The sequence below is a fragment of the Epinephelus fuscoguttatus genome, linkage group LG3 (assembly GCF_011397635.1).
Source record: "Epinephelus fuscoguttatus linkage group LG3, E.fuscoguttatus.final_Chr_v1".
NCBI classification, from domain to species: Eukaryota; Metazoa; Chordata; class Actinopteri; order Perciformes; family Serranidae; genus Epinephelus; species Epinephelus fuscoguttatus.
The window spans coordinates 6,157,841-6,183,910 of NC_064754.1; the positions used below are offsets into that span (position 1 = coordinate 6,157,841).

The following is a 26,070-nucleotide window of genomic DNA, read 5'->3' on the forward strand; positions in this document are numbered from 1 at the left end:
CCCCACAGTCTCCGGTGCTCAGTTTTGCCGTATCTGCAAGCTCTCAGATGCACAAATATGGACGAAATGAAGGCAAAGTGCAGACAAAAGGCTCTATCCGTCTCCATCTCTATATCTAACGTTGAGCATAAATAAGCCCTTAGAAGATCATCACCAACATTATAGCAGTCCTTTGCAGATATCTGCACCACCATGACGACAATAGATACATGTGCTACTTAAGTTTCGGGAGCAACTGCAAAGCCTCTATTACCACATTCACCAGTTGCATAACCAGTGTTTCTAAAGATCTGTTTGACTGGTAAAACTATAAGTATCTTATCATAACTTTTAATGCACATTGTAGCCTGACAAACATCCTGTCCAGCAGATCAGCCTGATGTGTCAGAGGAGATTTGGACGTGTATCTGTTTCTGAACTGGCCTCGATCCATCTGCACTCATTTAGCATTCAGCCCTTAGCTTCCAGGCTGTGGAGGGACATGACAGAGGCTGTAGCAGTCATGAACCGTCGCCTTTTAAGCCACTCCTGAGAGGACTCCATTACCCAGGATCCCCTGGGGGGAAAGCTGCTTGACCTCTGACCTGATGGAAGCAGAAGTTTTTTGATCAGGTTCAGATGTCCACTTCCCACAAAATGGCATATTACTCAAAAGATCTGTGCAGAAGGATCACACAGATTGTCACACTATGATTTTTGAGTAAAATGTCTTTTTTTGATGATGTGTTTCATGAGTATGGTAATCTGGTCCAAGACCTGTGATTTAAGAGCAATCTTACCTCAAATGCCAAAGGTACAAGTTCCCCTCTGACACAGATCTGAGATCAGCTTTTCAACCCTGAATATCAGCCCAAACTGATATAAAGAAATAAGTCAAATCCTAAAGTCAGCAGTGTCCCTTTAAACACTCATTCAGTGTGGTTAGCAGATCCTAGATCAGTAGTCTGGCAGGGAACTTTACCTTGGATACCCACAGCCATGTGTTTGCCGATGGCGCCCCTGTGTGGGTGCATGCTGCGAGTGCATCCTGTGTTTGTGTCCTGTGTCTGCCCCCTGAGTGTGCCTGATGCCAGCCTGCAGGCCATGTCGTGTATCTCACACAGAACCGAACGCCATTAATGTTTCAGCGCATGGAGCCGCCCTCTGAGGGAGGGGGCATGGATGGCCAGGGGGGTCAAGGCCTCAACGGCCTCCCCAGCACCCAGCCAGATAACCTCAACAGCATGTGAGTAGACTGGGCAGGGGAGGGGACCTACATGCAGTGCACGAGACAGCAGAAAATATATTTATACTAGCACCAACACACACATACACATTCATAGTTATCTATGCATGTATATATTGTGTGTATTATTCCCTTGGTCACACTTTTAGGGGCATCATGCTTCCTTTTAAGGACAGTATTTCTGAATCAGAAATGTTTTATATTACCAGCTAACTCTGCACTTTCATCTTTTGTAGATGTAGTGGTTTTTGTGTTGCAGGAAACGTTTCCCACTGTGTCTCAGGCTGAACGTTTAGTTTGACTTCTTGTAAAAACCCTACATTTCTCTTCCCTAGAACTAAAAACCTTTGCTGTGAATACATAGATTTCAAGTTCACATCTAAAGTAAAAATTTTGTTAACTGGCAATAAAAATTATTACAATTCTTATTTATACATACACACAGTACAGTACACACTCTGTATCTCTGTGATGTAGTTGTCTTCTTGTTTTATCCTCCCTGGCTGTGGTTTACTTTAACCTTTTTTTCCAATTGTCTTTTCTCTTGTGTGTCGTAGCATGTATGTATATGTGTGTGTGTGTGTGCGTGTGTGTGGTTTTCTGTTGTCCATTTCCTCAGCTGTGTGTAAGCATTAGTTATGTGTGCAAAAAATATCCTTTGGAAATAGTACAAGTCCTGTTTATGGTGCTGAGATTGAGCCGAATTTTACAAATTTGCACATCTTTCAATGTGCGTGTATGAGGGTGTGTAAGTGTGTGTTATTGTCTGAAATTGTTGTTAGACCAGTACTGGTCCAGCCACAGGGTCCAGTGTTCCCCCTAGTCATTGGTCCAAAGTCCACACAGTTTAATATATTCAGCATCATACTTGTGTTTGGCCGTGTCGTCGAGCTAGTGTGCTGTCTCTCTCATGCAGCTGTCTGTTAGTCACTCACTATACAGCAGGAAATGGCACTTCAAAATAAAAGCTCTGTGCCCAGAATTCAGTGTACTTAAAAATTAAGTGCATTTTCTACAAACATGACATGTTTGCAGATCACCTGCAGTCCATTCAGAACTGACCCGTGACCCACCAGTTGGGAACCACTGGGTTAGACTGATGAAAGCTGAGCCACGTACAGTCACAATGTAAACCTGACAAACTGTGTTTGAGATGTCCTGAAATGGCCGCTGTGCAGAGTACACTGTTAATTATGGTAATAAGGTATTATTCATTAGGCATTTACTAACATGTGAAATATCATCCCCGTCATCACAGTGATATTCATAAATATGCCTTGATTTTTAAGAAACACCACATTTTAAGAGATTTTTTTTGTCATAACAAAATTAATATGCAGAGAGATTTAAGAAAATATTCAGGAAACAGTGTGAAGATTTTTTTATTGAATCAGCTACTTGATTGGTCAAAGATATTGCACAACTACTCATAGTGGGTACATTTATTTTGGTTCCCTGATGTGTAATCTGCTGACTTGTGTGTATGTGTGGGTGCCAGACCTCCCGAGGGTGGCATGACTGAGAGCCAATCGTGGGTGACGGCCAAAGCCCAGGAAATGTTCCAAAAGACGGGTAACTGGAGCCCCGACAGACCCTATCCCGATGATCTCCATGACAACCGTCACAACCCGCAGGTAGGCTGAGCGCAAACACGTCATGTCGTCACCATGGTAACACACCAATTCAAGCCCAAGCACCTCTGAGCTCACACAGTCAGTTTGTGTCCATCCACGGCGGTTACGTTCTAGTAACTAATCGATGGGCAGGAAGTATTAGATGCTAATGGGAAACTTTTCTAAAGAATCCTGCTGCTGAGATGCAGATATTGAAAACCTCTCTAGAGCATCACATTTTTCACACAGTCACAAAACCTGACGTAATCTTATATACTTAATGGTGACTTGTTGAATGACCTGAAACTGCAGGTGCAAAAATGAGTCCCACTTTTGGAACTTATTGACGCAACTTACCAATATAATTTCTCCTGTATTTAAAGCATAAAACTTTTTGTCCATTCAATCCATAAATTTTTGAGAGCCTCACCCACCCCAACACCCATCCTTAGATAAAAGTATGAACAACCTAAACCTGTAGATGTCAATACTCTTAGCCCTCTGAATATACCAAGAGTCAGAGCTTTAACGCAAAAGCACAGCCTTTCTATGGACAAAAAAAGACAAATTTAAGCCACTGTTTTAAGGAAAGTGACTGAGTGGAAAGTAAAAACCCATATTTCTTTGCCTCTTCAGGTAAGTACTTCATTTCACATTATCCTCTCTCATTCATATCTAACCTGGATAGATGGGAATTTCAGGGATAATACATGATTGATGAGGATCCATGGGGCATAATTTCTTTGTAATTGGAGTCTCTCATGATAAAATCTTGAGGAATTGTCAGACCTAAATCCAGTTTCCTGTCTCTGATATTAAGAGATTTGACGCAGCTGCAAAGGGATTTAAGAGCTCCACCTTAATGCCCTGTTTGAGTGTCTTCGTTGTAAAAGAGATTGAGAACTATTAGTCCTAAATCTACTCCGTCATCTCTGACACCGAGTTCTTTGCAACCTCCGGTGAATTAGTTCAGAGTTTAGATCTTTTCAGTATCTGAAGTGCAGGATGTTGCTGTAATTACCTCAGCGTACAAGACTCTCTGTCCTCTGAGCTCTTCTCTTTTCTCTCTTCATCTCTTTGCTCGAAATCCACATCTCCCGTAATCTCTCAGTCTTACCATCTTCCTAATCCCTGAGTTTTTCTGTTCACTCTTCAACCTCCTCTTGAGTCAATGGCTAGGAGTTGGTAGATGTGTTTTTGTGATGTACATCTTCTCCTCCTCACTGCCCCTTACTTTTACTTGTCTGTTGGGACGTCCCTACTCCCCAGCCCCTCATCTCTCTCTTCAACCCCATGACTAACATACAAAGGTGAATGTAGACCAGGAATTGTGCGATGTAATCTTTGGAAAGAAAAGGACAAAATTTAAAAACAAAACCTAACCTTGGGTTGGCAGATTTATGCGAAAAAGGTCCCAGGGTTCCCAAAGAAGCTTTTCCCAGTGGTCAGAGCATTAGGCATTAACACACAATCTGGCTATGTGCTTTTCAAGTTCATAAACTGAGCTAATCTGATTGGTACCCACCTCATTTAAATGTTGTGGAGTTTCTTAATACAACAAAGGCCTGGTACACACGTACATAGGTATTTCGTAAAACAGAGCTTTTTTTTAATGCATTTTGGCCTTTTGTCCACATGCAAACCGCATTTTAGGCACCATAACGTCAGCCCATAGATTGTGGACTCCTGATTTGAAGCCTCGAATTTGCCATTTTAGCTGTCACTATCTTGGATTTTTTTTTTTTTTTACACCAGAAGTAAGCATACTACATAACCTTAAAGCCAGCTGTTCCAATCATTAGCACAGACGTTTATAGCTATGGTTAACTGTCATAATGATAAATGCTAAACTAGCACAGACAGCCTTAAAGCCATTAAAACCATTTTTAAAATAAACCAAAATGTACTCTCCAGAAAAATTGAATATCCAACTTCTGTGAGGATCTTTTAATACAACCAAATGCTGACAAAGACTTTTTTAAACAACCAAAAATTAAATTTCATGAACTGTAATGTTTTGGTTGTCTAAAAAACTGTGAAACCACACTGAAATACCTGAAGCTATGGCTACGTCTATACTCCAGGGCCATGGCTATGTTACCTAATCAGCATTGTTGCCATGGTAGTGACTTGTCAACAGATGGCACCCAGGTGTCACTCAAAGTGTCACGCCCTTAATTATGCATAACTTTAAGACATTAAATGACATTTAAACTGGTGAGTTATGTAAAATTTCACCCCTCGTACAGTTGTCATGAAGCTATGGAGACCCTAACCTGGCTGTAAATATGTTTATTTTGCTGTAAATTTGGGCATTTTAACATCGGGGTCCATGGGGATTGCCTTGTTCGTGGAGCCAGTCTCAAGTGGCCGTTCAAAGAACTGCAGTTTTTGCCATTTTGGAGTTGGTTACATTTTTCAGTCGCGGAGGTGGCCACTTGGTTTAAGGTCAGTGAAAGCAAACCTTTTGTAAAAGTTCTTTTAGAGTGAAGATTTTGAGGAACTGTTTTCAGTGTTAATGTGTAGACAGGTAAAACAAATTTTGTGGCTTGTGACAGCAGAATGTGTGCTGACATCTTCTTTGTGGGGCATTACAAATGAAGTAACATTTCAGGTAATGGCGGACATGACCAAAATAGTGCTGGCTAACCTTGCTAACTCTTTACATGTTTAAACACAGATGTAAATTGCAGCCAGATAGCCTTCCAATTTTTTGTGGGTTTTTTTTTTTTTTTTTTCAGGCGTCTGTTTGGCTAATATGATCTTCTTTGAATGACTGCCCAACATGGCTTCAGAGTTAGCGTTATACCATTGCCTGTTGGTTTAGCAGCGCTTCATTTGTCTTTTTGGTTTTCATTTGGACAGAGATTTTTTTTAAAACAGTGCCTACAGTTTATTTATTTCTTTATTTATTTTATTTTTTTTATTTATTTTTGCTATTTTATAGCGAAGGAGAAAAAAGCCCTGTTTTCAAAATACCCATGTACGCATGGAACAGGCCACAAGTTGCAACAGTTAACTTATGCAACAACATGTTGCATAAATGATAGAATTTAAGTATTTTATTCCTGAAGTTGAAAACAAAGGAAGAAACAAAGATCATAGAATTTGCTTCTTGACCCTTCCATCTCAGTTAGCACCTCCCGCGTTTATTCGATGCCACCCACCTCCCCCTGTCAGAGTCCCCTCCCTCAGCAGACAGTGGTCACGCCCCCTCTCGTTGTGTTTTACAGACGGTAGAGATGAGGGAGATGGGGCGGGACGGGTACTCCGACACTGAGCCCTATCACCTAATGGATGGGCATGGGCGGACCCTCTCCATGCCCCGCCTCTCGGCAGACAACCAAGTGAGCACCTTCATCCCACCATCACCACCACCACCATCGTCATTATCATTCCTCATTAATATACCTGTTAGCAGTGAGGACAGCTGAAGTGAATTTAAGAAGTCTCAACTTGCATCCTAAACAGAGAAGAGAACTGAGTCTGTCATGATCCAAACCCCTCTTTATTAAAATACCAAACAAATATATACAGATATGTTTAAAATAAAAAGACATATCTATTGATTTGTTTTGGTATTTTTTGTCCTTACATTTCTGAAGGAAAAAAAAGAACTAATTTGATATCTTTAATAAAATAACTTCAACAAAGTACTTTTAATTGTTATTTTATTTTTTATCATGGCTCAAGTTCTCTGCATGGAAAACATAGTTCACTTCCTATAAAATGTTTTGCTAGGATGCAAAGGAGCAGTGAGACTTTCATAAATTCACCTCCCTCTGTCTGGTCTTCTCCTCCCTCCCTTCCTGCCACCATCCCTTCACCTCCCTCACTCTTAAGCCTCCACTCATCTAGCAGCCGACCCACCACAGAGCTCCCCTCTGAGCAGTACAGCCAAGTTGCATATTAACATTGGAGCAGCAAGCAAAACAGGTCGGAGGGCTGGATAAGTGGTCTAGATATGTATACAAATATATATCTAGAATATCTATATTATAGAGTATATTGTCACCTCTAACCGTATCCTGTTCCCTAATCCATTTCCATTATATCCTTGGTGTGTCTGTCCTGTGTAAACTGTGGCCAGAGTTAGTGTCTCACTTCAGAAAAGAAAATGAGAAAGTACTCATTTACTGTGATGAATTCAAATCATTTAAGGCCAATACAACCACATGTTGGCCAAAGGCACAGAAACAGTAGGTTGCCAATTCTTTACCGGCACATTGATCTCAGCGGGGGCAACTGCATCATTGGCTTCATCACACTGACACTTTTTTGACTTCTTGGATGTGTGAGAGACAGAGGGGTGTGGTAGAAGCTACTATAGATGATCTTATGCTGAGATACCAGTTTATTAACTACAAAACTATTTAGTAAGAGCAAAGAAAATTTAAGCTCCATGTATTGTGCAAGTTAGGTTAAGCTCAGGCCCGGAAAGATCGGTGCACACCAAATTTTAAGTGTTAAATCCTGATTATTTGCACACCAGGGGTGTAAACATAAACAGTGTAGGCAGTGTGGTTGCATGGGTTGAGGTGGGCCTTGTAACAAAGTGTTGGGTGGAAATCAGGCCCTTGTGAGCGATTCAGATCACCACCTTGGAAATATTCTAGTGTTCAAAGAACTCATGTCGACTCAAAAGTACATCCATTTTTAACACATTTTCACTCCGACTGAGTCACATATCCACGTTTGGTCATGGACTTTCCACGTCCAGATACAATGTTCAAGGTACCCTGGGTGCGTTGACGTTCTAGGACGCCTTGTCAAGTTCTGCCTGTTAAATGCATTGTCTTCTTTCAAAATACACTTCGTTTTCACAGGAAATTTACATACAGTCTCTTTCACAATAAACGCACTACGTCGGTACAAAACAACAAAAACACGTGGTTGGATTTAGGAAACAAGAGCAGGGTTTGACTTTATTATCTTACGGGACACAAACACCGCTCTCCTGGGTGAAAGTCAGTGTTTTTTGGATTCATCCAACACACCTCCTGCCCCGCTCGGATTTTCGTCACCTTAACTTTCATTCTTTGTCCCACCTCATTTCCTCCAATGTCGCCAAGCACCGTTAAACTATAACAGCATTTGGCCACATATCATGCCACACAGGAATGGACAGCTTTGTTTGTCCGTGTCTGATGCTGGAAGTCACTGCAGTCACTCATTCGCGTCATTCGCATCTCCCGGTGCGAATTTGCATCTATACGCATCTTTGCATTGACTTTATATGTAATGTTTGCTCTACGTATGGTGTGAACACACCATCAGACTACGAGGGGGCTCTTAATGACAATAACTGGTTAACCTTACCGGGAAGTGTCCATATATGGTTATTAGGGTGATGGCTGTGTTATGGCTCTGAACTCATTTATCCAAATAAAAATCTGGTGGGTGATACAGGGACATACCCTGTCCACCGTCCACCTCTCACATCCTATGGGCAAATTGTTCCAAAAACGTGCTCTACATGCTGCTGCACACTGATTACTGCTCAGCTTTTTGTGCTTTGTCTATATATTTGTCAGTAATTATATTTTCACAATAAAACAACAGTACGTTTGTAAGTGTTGAAATTTATATTAATGACGCACAGAAAATATTTTCCATTTGGATTTTACCATGAAGCCTCTGGCTGCAGTTGCACACACACTCACACCCATCCATCCCATACATGTCACTGCATCCATTCATGTTGCTCTCACTCTGGTATGTTGGTTACCCCATAGAGTGTTTCTGTATGAGCATTTAGAGGATAAACAGAGGTGTGTGAAGAAAGTACAGAAGGTGTCAGTAACATCTCCACTCATTCTTAGTGTTTTAAGTTTCTAGTTGATAAGATGGGAAGGTTGATAAGAGAGTATGTCAATAAGAGTGTAAATTTTTCCTTTGTTAGTGAGGACAGTTGTGTACAGATTAGTAAATATTAGGGTGTTACTTAGTCTTACTTTCACTTACCTCATCTTATTTAGTCTTCCTTGTTACTCCTATAAACAATCTTAAATATACTGCAAATAAAAAAAGGTCACAGTTCCTACCCAGTTCATATAATGCAGATGTAAACACTCATTGTTTCATTTCAAATCCAGTAAAATGGAGTATAGAGCACAGACTGTATAAAAGAAGTGAACATAGCCACCAAGATGTTACTCACTGGTTTGTGGACCAGTGTTTTGAAGCCTCGAGTTTTGCATTTTGGCCATGGCCATCTTGTTTTTTGTTTGTTTTGTTTTGTTTTCAGCCAAAAGTGACCATTTTTGGACAATAGGGTGGATCTGGTCAAAAAGGTGAGGTAGATCTGACTCTGTCAGCTAGCACTAGTGCTTGCTAGCTAGCTTGGTTAGCAAAGCGCAATACGAGCAATCCGTAACTCATGTTTACCATAATATAGACTGGGTTGCTTTGGCTAGAGAAAAACAGGCTCAAAACAAAATATACATAGCCCACTGGAAAAAATGAACAGCCGACTCTTTTCAGTACAACTGAACGCTGAACAAGAGGTATTAGACTTTCAACACGGTGAACAAAATCTGTGCGTAAGCACATGGGCGGCAGCAACTTCATACTCCTACCGCCGTGTTGGAAACCACTTCCTTTCAACCACCACTGACATGACTGAAGGTGCCGAGTTACTGCAGTGCAGTGTGAAAGCAGCTGAAGACGAAAAGAGGGAAACACCCAAAAACAAGTTCACGGTAATTTAAATGTACACAGTGCCATGGATACTCAATGTTACACTTCTGTCCCAATTAATAAGTCGTCGTGCAACCTGGTCTCATTCTGAAGTCATCGAATACTGGCACTTGGGCAGTGACTTCTGCGTTAGACACCACTGAAAGAAGCCGTTCTTTCACATTGGCATGACACACAGCTGGGCGCCATCAGTGTGTAATGGTGCCCAACAACAATACGGGGAAAAGCAACCAGACAACGTCAGTTAAGAGGGCAAAATGTCTGAGTAGGGCGGCCAGGAGGGGCAGTGAATGGGTCCAACAATCACTGACTTTCACCCAGGAGGCCAGTGTTTGCTTCCCGCATGATTTCAAGCCAAACCCTGTTCTGTCTTTGTAAACCTAACCACATGCTTTTGTTGCCTAAACCCAGCCATGTGCCTGTGTTGGCTAAATGTAACCATATGCGTTTGTTGTTAGGGTTAGGGTTAAAGAAAAAAATGTGAGTTTGTGGTATTTTACTGGCGTAGTGTGTTTATTTTGAAAAAGACTGTATGCAAACTGTACATCTCCTGTGAAAGCTGAAGTGTATTTTGAAAAGACGCAATGCATATAGGCTAAAGTTGACATGGCGTCCCAGAATGTCAACAACACATGCAAACAGGCTACCTTGCGTGTCATGTCAACGTGGAAAGTCCACACCCAAGCAGTGATATGTGGCGAGGTCGCAGTGAGAATGTGTTGCACGATGGTAGTGACTTGTCAATCACAAGGTAGCCATGACATAGAACATACCCTGCTTTATTGTATTGAGACCATAATTTACAAAATTAACATCGTGGTGTACTGAAGACGACTTGAAACTAACAATTGAGACCATAAACCTGTTTGGAAAATGTTCAGTGAGGTAATAAATCAAGTAGGAAGTAGAGTCATTTTCTCATAGACTTGTATACAGTCAGACTTCTTTATGCTACCTGTGGAGTCGCCTCCTGCTGGCCAATAGAAAGAATGCAGGTATGAGGCACTTGCATTGGCTTCACTTTTCAGACCACTTCTTTCATACAGTCGTACTCCACGCTCATTACAACAAACACAGCCTGACCCAGGTTTGCTGCCTGGTTATTCCTCTGGCAACAGTCCAGAAACATACGGTGAAAATATTACAATTACAAAAAGTCATATAATTAGACACTTCTTTAAAATAATTAAATGTATTAACACAATGAGATGGAAGCACAACATCAACAAAGAAAGACTGCTGTGGGATAAATGTCCTACGTGTGTGTGTGTGTGTCTGTGTGTGTGTGTGTGTGTGTGTGTGTCTGTGTGTGTTGTGTATACAGTATATATGTGTGTGTCTGTACACTGTTACTTACTGCCTTCTAACACTGCTCTGCCTTACAGAGAGCTCATGCTGTTTCGGTAAGTGTGTGTGAGTGTGTGTGGATGGACGTGCATCTTATATCGTCCTCTGTCCTCTTTCGCTCACTGGCCACCTCGCTCTTATGTGTGTGCACTGGCCTTTTTTAAATTAACCGGGTTCTCTCTGTCTCTTTCTCCTCTCTCTGTCCCCCCTTTTCACTTTTATTTGTATACTTTCCTTAATTTTCACCTCTGTACTGTCTTTTTCATCCTTCCCTTCATCTTCTCCTTCCATTTTTACATGTCCTACATCCCTCTCCTTCTATTTCTCTCTCCGCTCCCCTTCCAAAACATATTTATCCCCTCAAAATAATCTCCTTATCCCTCTTCTCCTCCTCACATCTCTGCCACTGTTTCTCTTTTTTTCCATCCATTTATTCATTTCTGTCTTTCTGCCTCTATTCTTTCGGTCCTGGCGGCTATGCTATGTCGGGCCTATGCTCTGTGCGCGTGTGTGTGTGCGTGCGTGTGTGTGTGTGTGTGCTACACTGCTCTGCTCTACGTATCATCTCTGTGTTTGCCTGCTCTGCAGCGGAGGAGACACAGGCCTCGCGGAAATAACCTCAGTGTATGTACCTCTCTATCTATCGCTCTCTCTCTTCCTCCCTTCCCTCTTGATTCTCTCCGTCAGTCATTTTTCAAACTGGATCTGCACCAAAATGTAGTTTTGGCCTACAGGAGGCGCCGTATGGGTGGGTGTGAATATCAGTAAGGGTGACGATAGTTGGGCGGGTCAGGTGCTGTCACAGTTTATTCAGTACCACATACAATAAGGGCAGCTTAAAGTTACAATTTTTTAATACTCGTTTTGCTCTACATTCTTTCATCAATAGCCATTCAGTTTATTTGAATTGTGTAATTGCCAAGAGAAAAGTCTTGAGGCTGAAATTTCGGGGGGATCGAGTGGATGATGGGTTGGGTGAGCAATTTCCTCACCGGTCAGTTAGGCTTTAATTTGTATGATGTGCACACACTTGCAAGGTCTGTATCGGCTCAGGTTTTGCAAACAGTTTCTCTCTGTATTCTCAGTCGTGCCTCTTTTCCTGTGCACATTCACAACACTCAGAAACAGTGCTGGACGTATCGTTAAACCATAGACTGTACGAAAGAAGATGATGTCACCCATTGGTTTGTGGACTTTCATTTTGAAGCCTCGATTGTGGCATTTTGGAGCCAGAAGTCATATTTGGGCGAGAGGGAAGCTCTGTGGCCATGGTGGTGACTTGTCAATCATAAGCAAGCCACACTCTAAAGCCTACCCTGCTTTATTGTCTATTTAACACTAAACCAACCAACCAGTGTTACAAAATGAACATCATGCTGTATTGGAAAAGTACTGAGAATCTGAGACTATAAACTCTTTCGGAAAGTTTTTACTGAGGTTATAATAATCTTACACCTGGCGTGAAGCAGCGCACAGCACTCTCTCATCATTGCCAGTTTCAGACCGACATAGTCGTCATTATCACAGCCAGTGTACATGCTGTGTAGTAAGAGCACTTGTACCCTTCTGTGCACCCATGGGAGTGTAGGTCTTAAGATGAGGTGTGGTCATGTGCATTATTGGTGGAATGCAATTTTGAGGCAGCAGAAAGCAATTGCACCATTGACCAGCAAAATATGGTCTTAAGTCATAATGGCACAGTATTTTCCTGCCATCATTCAGATAGAAAGATGCGCCGACATAGGCGTGTTCATGATGCAAGTACACTCTTTTTGTTACCCACACAGGGACGTGCTGATGGGCTGCAGGTGGGTGGAATGATACATACTGTATTAATGAGGAAAATATTGATTTAATTTTCTAAAATGTGAACATAGCAGAGATCAGAGCAGAGCTGCTGTCTGACACCTCATTACGAGAGACGCTGTGCCCATTTATGCACAAGGAGCAGCATAACTTCATACATTACAGTATTTCCACATGGAATTTGCTACAGTGACATTACATCTCTTACTGAATGACTCTGAGCAGAAAACTGCTAGCTTCCCCAGTCTGCCAAATAGCAGCGCACCAAGTGCAGGCGCAACTTGTTTTTAAAGGGAAAGGGACATTAAACTAAGTGGTTGAATTCATGTTACGCCCAAAACATACCTATGATTCATTCAGGGTTTAAATACAACCCCTCTGACCATAGCATCTTACTTTGCGCCCAGATTATGCTCCGTTTAACTAGCAAAAGTGGATTTGGACGCGACCTAAATGCATTTGCGCCATGCACTTTAGATCATAGGTGGAGGTTTCAAACAGGGCGTACTGACTTCTTTACAATCTGACTTCTTTGTCCAACCATTGGAGCTGCCCCCTGCTGGCCATTAGAAAGAATGCAGGTTTAAGGTACCTACGCTTCACTTTTCAGCCCGGAAGCTAAATCCACTTCTTTCATACGGTCTATGAGTGAAACACACACAGCACCTGAGACAATACGAGCACACTGCGAGCGTATCTGCAGCACTGAACACTGCACAGTCAGTATGTGTACAGTCTTGTTAGCACCAAATACTGGAGGGAATAAATGAGCCATCTCTCAAATTTTGGATGGTGCCTTGTCACAATTATTGCAGGAGACAAATGTTCATATTTTATATGTTCTTTCTTTGTCTCTCGGATCAAATATTTGCATAATATTTTATGGTTTGCGTAGCCTGTTTTGACAGTCATGAAACAGCTCGGGAGTCAATTTCCTATTTTCTGCATCTAAAAAGAGACACCATCTGTGTTGATGCAGTGAACCCCACCCACCTGGTGCTCCAAGCTCTTTAAATCAACTGTGGCCTAATTGTCACTGTTCAGATCTACTTTGATCACCTCTCCCCTTTTCTATCTATCCTGTCAGCTTTTCTTTGAGCTGTCCCCGTCCCTCTTTCTTCCTCTCTGTCCCATGTCTGCTCGTGTTGAGGTCGCTCTGCTCTCCATTGATTGTTCTCTGTGATGAGTTTCACTGGAGTTTTGCTTGTACGCAGCGTGTGAGTGTGTGTTCCTCTGTGTGTGTTACATGTGCATTGCAGTCTGTCGCATTGCTGCAGAACGGGTCAACAGTGTATGACGAACGCATGGACTGGCCTGATGTGCGACTGTTGGCCTGTACGGGGGATTGGCAGCGTGCCGGCATGTCATTAGTCGTGCATGATGTGGCAGAGCTGAGTCTCGCCGTGGATGTGAAGGAGAGGAAGTGATGTACCAACAAGGGAAAGTGTTGCTGAAGCCAAAGGCTGTTATTTAGTGAGATAGAGTGGCTGTGTCGGCACTTCTGTCTGTCTTAGGTTGGATGACTTCATTGTTCGTAATTCTTCAGCACAGAATTTCTTACAACCAGGGGTGTTTTGTAAAAAATTAATTCAGTTTATTTAGACACACAAGTTACCAGAATCGTAATGTTACAGTGATGTTTAGGAATGTCTTTTTTTTGTTGTTTTGTTAGTCTTTTATGTGTTTAATGTAAAACTAATCCCTAAATAAGATAAACATACATCGAAACAGCAGCTATTTATCTGGAAAAATACTGCAAAGAGACACAGCTGTGTGCCTAACAGTAGTATTTTAGCTTCCTTCTTCCTTCCTTTTTTTAAACAATTTAAATTTTTTAAATGATCTGTTTTTGCTTTAAACTTGTGTTCATTTCTTCAGTTACTGATGCATTTTGAATTTCTTGCATAAAAGGTGCTTTATAATTAAGTTTAGTTCAAATAAATGTAATTAATGGATGAAATGCAATATGGAAGTCACACAGCAGACTGAAAATGTCATGACAACACTGACAATCAAGTAGTGTGACGGCGTATTAGGGCCATTGTAAGTGAAAAAAGAAAGTTAAAAAAAGGAGCTGGGGAAGGGTGGTAACAGTCCAATAAAAAAAAACTCTAAAAAAAATAAATAAATTAAGTAAATTTACAAGAAAAGATTCAGAAATTTACAATTAAAAACACAAATATTCTCTGAGATTAAAAAGTCATAAATTTGGGGGGAAAAAACTCAGAAATTGTCTGAGATTAGACTCACAAATTAAGAAAAACAACATGTCTAACCCAAAACACATAATAAAGCTGTATTGGAGTAATGACAGGTCGCCGTTACAAGATCTCTAGTTAATAGATGTACTAGATGAAAATGGCTCACTGCACAGATTTGCATATATTAGTACAATAATGTTAAAATAATAAACAGGTGCTATTATGACAAATGTATTTATTCATTTATTTATTGATTGATTTATTAAATATTGGAGTTTGCTCGAGTCTAGTCTTCACCTTGTTTGTTCGCCTGAGAACATCATGTAAGACTCATGCAAAGCTAACTGTAACGGGTAAATTTAGGGATGCACGATAATATCAGCATGTCACTGGTACCAGCCAATATTGGCTTAAAATGAACAAAATAGAGCAACATGCTTTTTCTTAATTTGCACATTGAATGCATCTGTCTGTTCTTCATCTCCCAGAGTGTTCAGGCAAAAGAGTCCCCAGGAGGCTCACACACCTATTAATAATTCTGGGAGGGTCACAAGGGAGGGAGGTTTACACACCCAAATATAAACACTAATAAATGTCTTACATAAATAAATAAATACATTCTTGATCTACAGTGTTGATGGCGATGGTCCCTTGACAAAAGCATAAAAATAAAAAATCTCTAAAAAATAAATTTTTCATTTTAATCTTTTTACCTACAATGGCCCTAATATGCTGTCTTAAAGAAGTCAATGATTGCTTTGACAAGATAATGTGCTGTGAAACGTTATTACATCTCTATAGCTCCAACACATGGAACAGAGAGTCAACACATTAAAAAGAAACATACACGAGTCATTTCAAAATAGATGCCCAGAAAATGTGGAACGCAACACGTCATTTTCAAGAGAGAGTGTGTTCTTGTGTGTGTGTGTGTGTGTGTGTGTGTGTGTGTGTGTGTGTGTGTGTGTGTGTGTTTACGTATTAAGTGTATGCACATGTGTGGCACTGTGCTGCTGGCTACCCAGAGGGCGTGCATGGCTTGTGTAAGGCTGCTCGGAGAGTGTACAGACCGCTGTCTGTGTGTGGCACAGCTCCTCTCAGGATGGTGGTTGAATCCTCTCGTCTTCGTCTGAGTCTTTGTCCGGCCTGCTGCTTGCAGACTGACGTGTGCTTTATCATCAGGGTGATGTGAGGCTTTCTAAGGGGTTCAGAGTGTCAGCAGGGTCCAGTCCTGGTCACAAGAGCCTGATCATGAACCCAGCGGGAAAATCAAGACTGGTTCTAGAATACATTATGTATTACATGTTATATAGTTGCCATGTCATCTCTGAAGTGTCATGATGCAAAAATATGGCCACAAGTGGGTTAAAGATTAATGTTTTGAGCAAGTGCACTATTTTAGTGCATTAGATTTCTATATACACACACATGTAGCAATAGGCAGGTTCAAGTAGATTTCTCCTCTGTAGGACTGGAAGCTACTTTTTAAGGCCATCAGTGAAACAAATTAATGTAGGCCAGCAGCACTAAGATCACTATCATGATCCTAACTGTGAGTTAACAGATATGATTTTAACATGCAACCCTTGTGTTAAAATCATTTTGAAATACAACAATCAGTCCTGTAGGATTTTTCTGTTGGGTTCCTGCAGAGCATTTTGACCAGGCTCTACGGTTGTCGAATGTCAGTTTGCCTTCTTCATGTGGCTGCCATATTTGATTTATGTCACACTGTTGTACACTGTGTTGGGAAACAATACCTGTATGAGAGGTAATGACCAAGACAAGCATTATATGGGCAAAAATATATATTCTCTAAATTTGGTATTTTTGTGATGAGCAGATTAAAGTTGAAATAACTACAAGTATCTAATGAATTCAAGAAGAAAATGGAGAACGATTATGTTGATGCATGAGTTTACATTACGCCAGATGTTTCCCTCCAAACCAGAGATTTAATGATTCTACTAATCAGCAATAAGAAGCAGTCCCTCCAGGATGTTGCAGTCGCAGCCATTAACTCAAATTCAGCCAGTCTCCATTTGCTTTGTGCAACTTTGCAATTTTGTCCAATCACTGCAACTTTACCGCAAATTTGCAGTGTCTATGGCAGGACTAACTGTTAGCATCACAAAGCTAATGTTACCCAATGTTTATTAACAGGTTTAACAGCACAGTCAAGCTGATTCGGTGTCTGTTTGAGATTTATGGCTCAGTGTCAGATGTTAACCACTGCTGGGGGGCTTCGGCCCATCCATCCATTTTCAACCACTTATCTGAAGCCAGGTTGCGGGGGCAAAGCATTTCAGACGTCCCTCTCCCCAGTAACGTTTCCAGCTCCTCCTGGAGGACCCCGAGGCATATCCAGGCCAGACGAGATATGTAATCCCTCCAGCATGTTCTGGGTCTGCCCCGGGGCCTCCTATCAGTGGGACGTGCCCAAAACACCTCCAGCCGGAGGCGCCCAAGAGGCGAGAGATCTCTAAAGCTGAGCCCAGACACCCCACAGAGGAAACTCTTTTCTGCAGCTCTCATTCTTTGAGTCGTTACCCAGAGCTCATGACCATAGGTGAGGGTTGGGACGTAGATGGACCAGTAAAACGAAAGCTTCGCCTTCCGGCTCAGCTCTCTCTTCACCACGTCAGTCCAGCACACTGCATCACTGCGGATGCCACGCAAAACCACTGATCCATCTCACGCTCCATTCTACCCTCACTTGTAAACAAGACCCCGAGATAGTTGAACTCCTTCGCTTGGGGCAGTAACTCTCTTGGAGGTGCTGACTCTCATCTCAACCGCTTCACACTCGGCTGCAAACTGCCCCAGTGTATGCTGAAGGTCACAGTGTGGTGAAGTAAAAAGAACCATATCATCGGCAAAAAGCAGAGACGCAATTCTGAGGTCCTTAAACCAAATCCCGTCCTCCCCTCAGCTGCGCCTTGAGATCCTGTCCATGAATGTCATGAACAGAATCAGAGCCAAGGGACAGCCCTGGCAGAGGCCAACACCCACTGAGAATGTGTTTGCAGACATAGCTCTCACTTTGGTTATACAAGGACCAAATGAAGCTGCAAAATATGAGGAGTAGGGATGAGATTACATTGTGCTACGTAAGCAGGCAGAGAGAGCAGGAGAAGAGCTGCTCATGGAGACAGCATGGAACAGCAGTATTGGTGGCAATCTGCTGTTGCTGCCCCCCACCCCACTGCCCATCACAAACAGACTGTGGGAAATATTGAATGCTCACAGTAATAAGCTCCGAATCAGTGACAGCATCACAACTATTTTTGCAATGATCACCTGCCCCCACAGTTTCATAGCAAATATAAACATTGCAGCTTGCATCGCAATTTTTCAGAAAAGCTGCCGTGACATTTCAGGCCACAACAACCCCAAAAACAGCCCACAAAATCCTGGAGGGACTGAACAAGCTTCTATAATGTTGGTAATGCAGCAATGTGCTTATTCATTCAAGGTATTAAAATTTTGTCAGATGTCTAAGTTTATGTCATTTTGTGCGTTAAAACCAGTATTAACCTGCTGGAGCTTACACTGAGACCATTATTTTATTCTAATTTATTTATTTGAATGAAAAAAATATCTTATCACTCATCCGACCAGCATCAAACACCTGATGTTTGCTGTCTAATATTGTACAAACTTTAAAAAGTGGAACAAAGGCTTTCCAACCTGTCTATGATCTAAATGAAGTATGGCTGCCATTTGGAAAAGTCCAGTAGGTGCATGTGAGGCATGGTTTCTATGGCCCTCCTTCATGCTTGCTCTCTGTCTCTCTGCCCCTTTTTCTTCTCTTCCTGTCAGTTCCTTGTTTTATCTTGTTTGTTCCATTCCTCCATGTTTTGGTGAAGAAGCATGGTATTACATGTGCTTGTTGAAGGCTTAGTAGTTTTAGGGATTCCAGGTGCTATGGGTCAAGCTATTTGAATGCAAAGACAGTGAGCTGATATATGATTTAAGATGGGTCAGATTGTTTCAGATCAGATGGGTGCAGGTCGCCACACAGGACAGCACAAGCCAAAAGTGTTCATATAATCAAAACAAAATGCAACCTGTGGAAACCTGATCTGTCCTTGTGTGGCTAACCACCACCCACCTAACTCACCTTGGTTCTGCTGTTTGACCCAAGTCAGATATTTTCATTCAGTATACACAAAGGAATGCACAATCTGACAGACATTCAACCACACGCAGCTCTGCAGTAGTGTCGTACACTCATTAAAGGTCAGCAAAGTGAGTGTTGAGAGTGTCGTCCTTCTCACTGCCGAGGATGGACTCCACCAGTTACAATGCATTGAATCTCACTTATCTTCTTCTCCTCTCTTTCTTTCTCTTCCTCCCGCTATTTTTACCTCTTTTCTCCTCATCTTGTCACATCCTCTCCTACCCTATGTTCTCCCTATCTCTCTGTCCCTCTGCCTTCCGGTATCTCCGTCTCTGCTCTCTCCTTCATCCTCACAGACCATCACCGACACCAGTCCGATGCGACGCTCCACCTCCAGCCTGGTCCACGGGCGTACAGGCCGAGGCGTGAGGCTGGACGACTACTCCCTAGAGAGGGTGGTGTCTGAGGAGGGGAGGCACGGAGGAGGACGCAGACACAGGGACAGGAGTCACCGGGCCTCGCAGCGCTCCCTGACCAGATACACCGACGCTGACACGGGTGAGTCACTCATAGTGGACCTCTACAGTATATACTACGCTTAATGTCTACATTACATCTGGCAAGCATCCGCACATCTAAAGGTTTACAGTAGAGAAGTCATGAATCTCAGTTCAAGAGCAGCAGTCTCTGTTGGGGTAGCTCTTAAACAGATATTTAGTGTGGCTGAATGGTAACGTCCTCTCTGTTAATTCAGCGATTGGGAACATAGTAAAATCTGAACAGCTACAGTGTTAGTGTAGATTCCTAGTAGGGTCAAAGTTTCCACTTGTTCATCACTTTAAAGGAATACTTCCTCCCAAAAATGACCATTTGCGTATCAATTACTCATCTCATGTTACGTTGAATTTGTGAAGAAAATCTTGGGTTTTTTTGTGCCTCCGTGGTGAACGAAGAATCCAAAAAATAAAAATAAAATCTTGATGAATTGAAGCCATAGGGGTCCACGCTTTACAACAGCAAAGCTAACATCCATTTACAAACTTTCATACAACTCATACAGCATAATCCAAGTTTCATTTATCCAGTTGTACGCTCAGTACTTATTAACTGAGCTCAAAGTGAAACTTATCTATTCTCTCTTCAAAGCCAGACTTCATTGACAAAAACAATAATTTTACATCGCCGAACACAAGAACTGCTGGCCCACCGCTGCAGTGATCATTTAGTTTGTGTGTTGAGTGATTTTGGTGAATCCAAACCAACGGTTTAAAACACTAAAGTCACACAAAAACTCAAGGCAGCGGTACACCAGCAGCTCCCATGTTCAGCAAGGTAAAAATACTGTTTTTGTCAATGCAGTCGTTTCACTTTGAATTCAGTTCCCTGTCAGAGAGGGCTGTCTGTTTAGGAAGTACTGAGCATAAAACTAGATAAATGGGACTGGGATTGTACTACATGAGTTGTGTAAGAATTTGTAAATGATGTCTTGTTATAGTTAAATGTGGTCGCCTATGACTTAAGTTCATCAAGAATTTTTCTAAGTTTTTGGAGTCTTTGTTTAACAGAGGCAAGCGAGAAAAAGGTTTCTTTCCAAATTCAACATAAGACAAGATGAGTCCCGATATACAAAGGGTCATTTGGGGGATGAAGTATTCCTTTAATCTATAACACAATGTCTTAAAAGTCAATAGAGGAGTCACTGTTAGCATGCTAGCTGTGCACATATACCTACTGCTAATGCTGAAGAAACTATACTAGCCTGAGAGCAGTGGTAGCACTTTAAAATGCTGGCATTTACATTAGTACGTGGCACTTCAATGTCAGATGCTATATAATATAGTAAAGCATACTTAGCATGGCTAGTTTTCTCAAACACTAAGAACATGCACATTCACATGCTAAACTTTAGCATATTAACAAGATTACCGCACATATGTTAACAGGCTCAAGTACTGTTTGGGCTAAGCAAGACTGAGCCAAGTCTAAAAATGTCAAGATGAGATAAACTCAGTGTGAAATGTCCTAAAATGGACACCATACAAAGGTTAAGCAATGTGGCCTTTCCTCAGATACCTAAGTGGCAAGTATTGCTCCCTGCCAAAATGCATTTAGATACTTCACAGGGGCCGTAAATGTTACTGACTTAGTGTTTTAGAAACAAGGCACATTTCTGGGCAAGCCTTTTAGCTGGTTTGAGGAAGAGTTGATCATTCTAACATTTTCCTATGAGCCGTGTTTGCCAGAGCACAGTCAGAGCCAGGTCTTGTTAAATTAAAAAAAATCAAAAAAAACATTTGACTGATAAGAATTTTAAGTGCTAAAAAAAAACCGAAGTAGACAACAGGATTTCTGTTGAGAAATTATGGATACACATGAGTTTGACACATGTATCATGGTCACATTTTAGATTTCCTTAAATTCACACTGAACACAGTGGTATTAGACATCTAGTGATGATGCGACATTGACATAGTTGCAGTACGCAGTGTTACTTCAGAGTCAAGGGCACCTCAGTGGCAGTTGTTGAGGCAATTAAGAGCAATCTGTGCATTTAGTGAGCTAAGAGAGCAGAGTTGTCATCATTGTCACTAAATTTTATGCAAGTCAAGTTACAAAGAAGCCCTTGAAAAGAACATTGCCCACTTCATCACTAATTGCGAGTGCAAATTGCACGCTTCAGCTGTAAAACGAATGCAACAAGGCTGGCACAGTTAAACTCTAAATCCTCTTTATAATTGGAGAGCTCTCCAATCTGATGGAGAGGACTCTCCTCTGCTTCCCGGAGCTGGTGCTAATGATGGTGTTTTAAATTAGTTTTCTTTACTCCATATTTCACTGCACATATGTAGTGGATTCCTGCGTGCATAGGCATTTCATTTTTTTCTTTTATTTTCTCTTTAATGTACATTTCTTTAAAATCTGGTGCCAGATTTTGATCTTTTGTAGCGACAGTTCAGCCACAAATCAAGTATACATGTGTGTCCTCTTACCTGTAGTGCTATTTATCAGCCTAGATGGTTTTGGTGTGAGTTGCTGAGTGTTGGTGATATCAGCCGTAGAGATGTCTGCCTTCCCTCCAGTGTAGTGAAACGACATGGCACTCGAGTTGCGGTGGTCAAAGCGTTAAAATTACATTTGAAAAACTAAACAAAAATGTCTCTTTCCAGAAATCATGACCCAGCTACTCAAGATAATCCACAGATGTTGTTGTTTGCAGTTCCATGTAGGAACTATTTTCTTTCTACAAAACTACACCCACCAACCACAACACTGTAGAAGGAAGTGTGCTTCTACTCACAGACGAGAGGCTCATGCTTGTGATAGTGCTGCAACGATGAGTCAATCAATTGTTTCGTTGATCAGAAGAAAATAATCACCAACTATTTTAATAATTAATTAATTCTTTCAGTGAGCCCGGTTTCACTTCAAAGTCGTCAAAATCCAGTGCTTGGGCAGTGACTTGCAGCATCAGAAACCAACGAAAAAGGCGTCCTTTAACAGCTACATGATACACGGCTGGTTGTTGTTATAGTTTAGGGGCGCCCAGCGGCATCAGGGAGAAACGCAGTGGGACAAGGACAAAAGTTAAAGCAGCGAGAGTCCGACTGGGGCAGGCGGGAGGGATGGTTAATGGGTCCATGATTTCTGGAAAGAGACATTGCTGTAGAGTTGTTCAAATGTGGGGTTTTTTTGCACTTTGAGCACCACAAGCCAAGTCCTGTCTAGTTCCATTATACTGGAGAGAAGGCAGACATTTCTACTGCCGATATCTCCAACACTCAGTACCTCACACCAAAACGGTCTATACTGATGAGTAGCACTACAGGTAAGAGCAAAAATTTGTATTTTTGCTTTTGGGGTGAACTGTCCCTTTAAGCTTGTTTGCGATTTCATTTAAAACACTTTTGACTTGCTTTTCCCACGCTTTTATCCACTATATTCACTATTTGTGGATGATACTGTAATCTTAATTTCTAGCTCAAGTCTCGAGCAGCCTTGTTTTTGCAAATGTAAACTGAGACATCTCCTTGCTAGGCCTGGGCACAGACCTTAGCACCACCACGCAGTCGGGCGACCTTCCACCTAAGGAGCGCGAGCGGGACCGCGGCCGGACCAAGGACCGTCGTCACCACCATCACCACCATCACCATCACAGCTCCATGGACAAGGAGCGCTACGGCCCCGACAGGCACGACTACCCCCACAGGCATCCCCACGACCGCCACTGGTCCCGCTCACCCAGCGAGGGGCCTGATGGACGAGGACACAGACAGGTGGGCTCCAAAGACACTGAGATAAATGCCAAGATTGAGGACAGCTTCTCAAAACTGTCCAACGCTGTCTCTCCTGTTCTGTCTCCTTAATTTCCATATATGTAGGTTACATTATATAAAGCTTTTTGCACAATACAGGTTGGATTTAAAAGCACTTACAGCCTTGAGGATGTTCTATACTGTCAGTATGGATACTTCAGTGCTGATTGTACTTTGCATCATGCCTAGTTACATTAAACTCAATCTTGTAGTCACATTAAGCTTTCTTAGGTTTTATACTTTAGAGATACAAAATGAGCTGTTTATGTTGTACGGTAGATCAACATTTTTAAATCCCAGTATACCTGTTGCTAGGAGCTGAGCGCAGAGGTGAATTCTTTATTATTTATGAAGTGATCCTGCCATTTTTCCACCCACCACAACAGCTGTTCTTTAATCCAGTAAGAGTTCACACAAAGTCATACACCTACTTATGGATATCACTCTCTCTTTTTTGTGTTATGCTTTTTTCTTTATCACTGTTTCTCTCTCTGTCCATTTTTCTTCAATGTGATGTGTGGCTTCTTGGTGTCAATTTTTTGCCTCATCACTATGTTTTTGAATGATTTTCAATGGTGTTTATCTCCTATCTATCTATCTATCTATCTATCTATCTATCTATCTATCTATCTATCTATCTATCTATCTATCTATCTATCTATCTATCTATCTATCTATCTATCTATCTACCACCACTCTGCTTTATTCTGGTCTCTGTTGTTGTTGTTGTGGTGCGTTTTGATTTTCCTTGTTTACATTTTGCTGTAGGGCAGTAGTTCGGTGAGCGGCAGCCCGGTCCCCTCCACCTCGGGGACCAGCACTCCGCGGAGAGGCCGTCGCCAGCTGCCCCAGACCCCTGCTGTCCCCCGTCCACATGTCACCTACTCCCCCGCTGTCCGCAAGCCCAGCTACGGCCCCCCAGGGCCGGGCCGACTGCGCTCGCCCTCTCCCCGACACTTCTCCCCACCAGACCATGACAGAGGCTACCACCACCGACCCCCGTCACGCCAAGCTTCTCCCCACCACGGGGGATCCTCATCCCGGCACGGTTCACCACGCTCCCCTAGGCACCAGTCCCCACGCTCACCCCTCCACGGCTCACCCAGGTCCCCTCACCGAGGCCGCTGGAGCGGGCCTCCGCCTGGGGACAGCCTGGAGGGAGACGGGCCTTTCTACGAGCGTGACTACGAGTATGAGCGACACCATGAGCCCCCTGCCTATGAGCAAAGCCTTTCCCATGGCAACCCACACCCACATGGGGGAAATCCTCACCCACACCCACGCTCACCTAGGACTGCCCGCCACGGGCCCCCTCCGCCCCCTCACCCGCATCCACGTAGGGTTCCCAATGGCTACCGCTCATCCTCACCTTCGCCACATCGGCGGGGGCCACCTGGGGTTCCCCCCCATCCACATCACCGCCCCCCCCATGTCCGAGGGCCCCGCAAGGGCCTGCACGAACCTTATAGTGAGACGGATGAGGATGACTGGTGCTAGCAACCACAGGGAGCGAGGGATAAGGGCAGGAGAGAAGAAGAAGAGCAGCCTCCGGTGCTCTGGCCTTGGATATGTAGACTTTTAACAAAGCAGAGGTGGTGAAAATGTTTTGTGGGGTTGGACACCCTCCAAACCCTCCACCTTCACCCTCGAACTCTAAATGAGAGGAAAGGGCAGAGGGGAGGGGGGTGAAGGTGCTGCAAATCGCCTTTTACAGATTTCGTGTAAGACTCAAATCAGTGACAGAGCAGCACTTGGATAACATGAAAAAGAGACAGCCAAGACAACTAGGGCAAGGCCCGGGCACAGTTTACCTCTGCCTCTCTCAGTCTCAGAACTACACTTCCCAGAATTCTATGCTTGACCAGCAAGGCCAGGCTGCAGGAGGAAGAGAGAGTTGTGGGAACAAAAAAAACAAGGGAGGAGCATGTAAAATTGCCATGGATGATCGCAGTTTACAAGGCCTAAAAGCACTTCTCCCAGACTGTCGCGTGATTGGTTACATTTGGTCAGATGTGTCCTATCTGTCGCTGGCCAGTCTGCTGATGTAAAAGCCTGAAAATGAGCTGAAAGACAGAGTCCACTGCTTTGACTCTGCTCCTCGAACAGATATGTTAAAAGAAAAATAAATTAACAAAAAGCCAGGACCCCCTAACCCTTACATGCCAAGCTATGCCTCCAGAAAATCAAACTTGAACAATGAAGAACAAAATGAAACTTTACATGACAAACAATGAAAAGAAAAAAAGGGGAGAACAACCACTTTATCTTTAACCTTTTTCCTTTCCAAGGGACAGAACCAGGAAGCTCCGCCTATACTGCAAAAACCAGCCAATCACAGCGCTGGCTGATATTTGATGAGTTTTATCATCTCTGTTTACTGTTAAAGACTCACTTAATGCTGACGGAACTGGTGTGAAATCACTTCCTGTCTGGCGGTGGTGGTAGTGCAGGGGGCGGGGCACGTGTGCGCTCACTTCCTGTTCGAGTACGCTACGGGGGGGGGGGGGGGGCAGTGGGCTCAGATAACTTGAGAAGGGAGTCGGACACTTCGTCAAGCCCCCTCCTCCTCGGTTACTCGACCCAGCGCAAGGCGCAGGATGACCTGACAGGAAATGACGTCACACGATTGAATGGGGCGGAGGAGAGGAAAGGAGGGATGGGGAAAAAGACTAATTTCTTCAGTATTTCTTCTATCAATTACTTCTCCTTCTTGTTCTTCTTCGGACATTGGAGCTTGGTTCTT

At 42.8% G+C, this 26,070-nt stretch overlaps 1 protein-coding gene across 1 annotated transcript in view; it reads left to right on the forward strand.

Moving 5' to 3' along the window:
• cacna1ab (calcium channel, voltage-dependent, P/Q type, alpha 1A subunit, b) overlaps positions 1 to 25,839 on the forward strand; it is a 289,319-nt gene extending 263,480 nt beyond the window's left edge. Inside the window, exons 44-51 of the mRNA XM_049571566.1 lie at positions 1,104 to 1,225; positions 2,724 to 2,859; positions 6,072 to 6,185; positions 10,923 to 10,940; positions 11,473 to 11,508; positions 19,371 to 19,572; positions 23,050 to 23,288; positions 24,096 to 25,839. Of these exons, the coding sequence (XP_049427523.1) occupies positions 1,104 to 1,225; positions 2,724 to 2,859; positions 6,072 to 6,185; positions 10,923 to 10,940; positions 11,473 to 11,508; positions 19,371 to 19,572; positions 23,050 to 23,288; positions 24,096 to 24,824 (1,596 nt within the window). The 3' untranslated portion in view covers positions 24,825 to 25,839. The remainder of the gene's footprint in view (positions 1 to 1,103; positions 1,226 to 2,723; positions 2,860 to 6,071; positions 6,186 to 10,922; positions 10,941 to 11,472; positions 11,509 to 19,370; positions 19,573 to 23,049; positions 23,289 to 24,095) is intronic.
• The last annotated feature ends 231 nt before the right edge of the window (positions 25,840 to 26,070 follow it).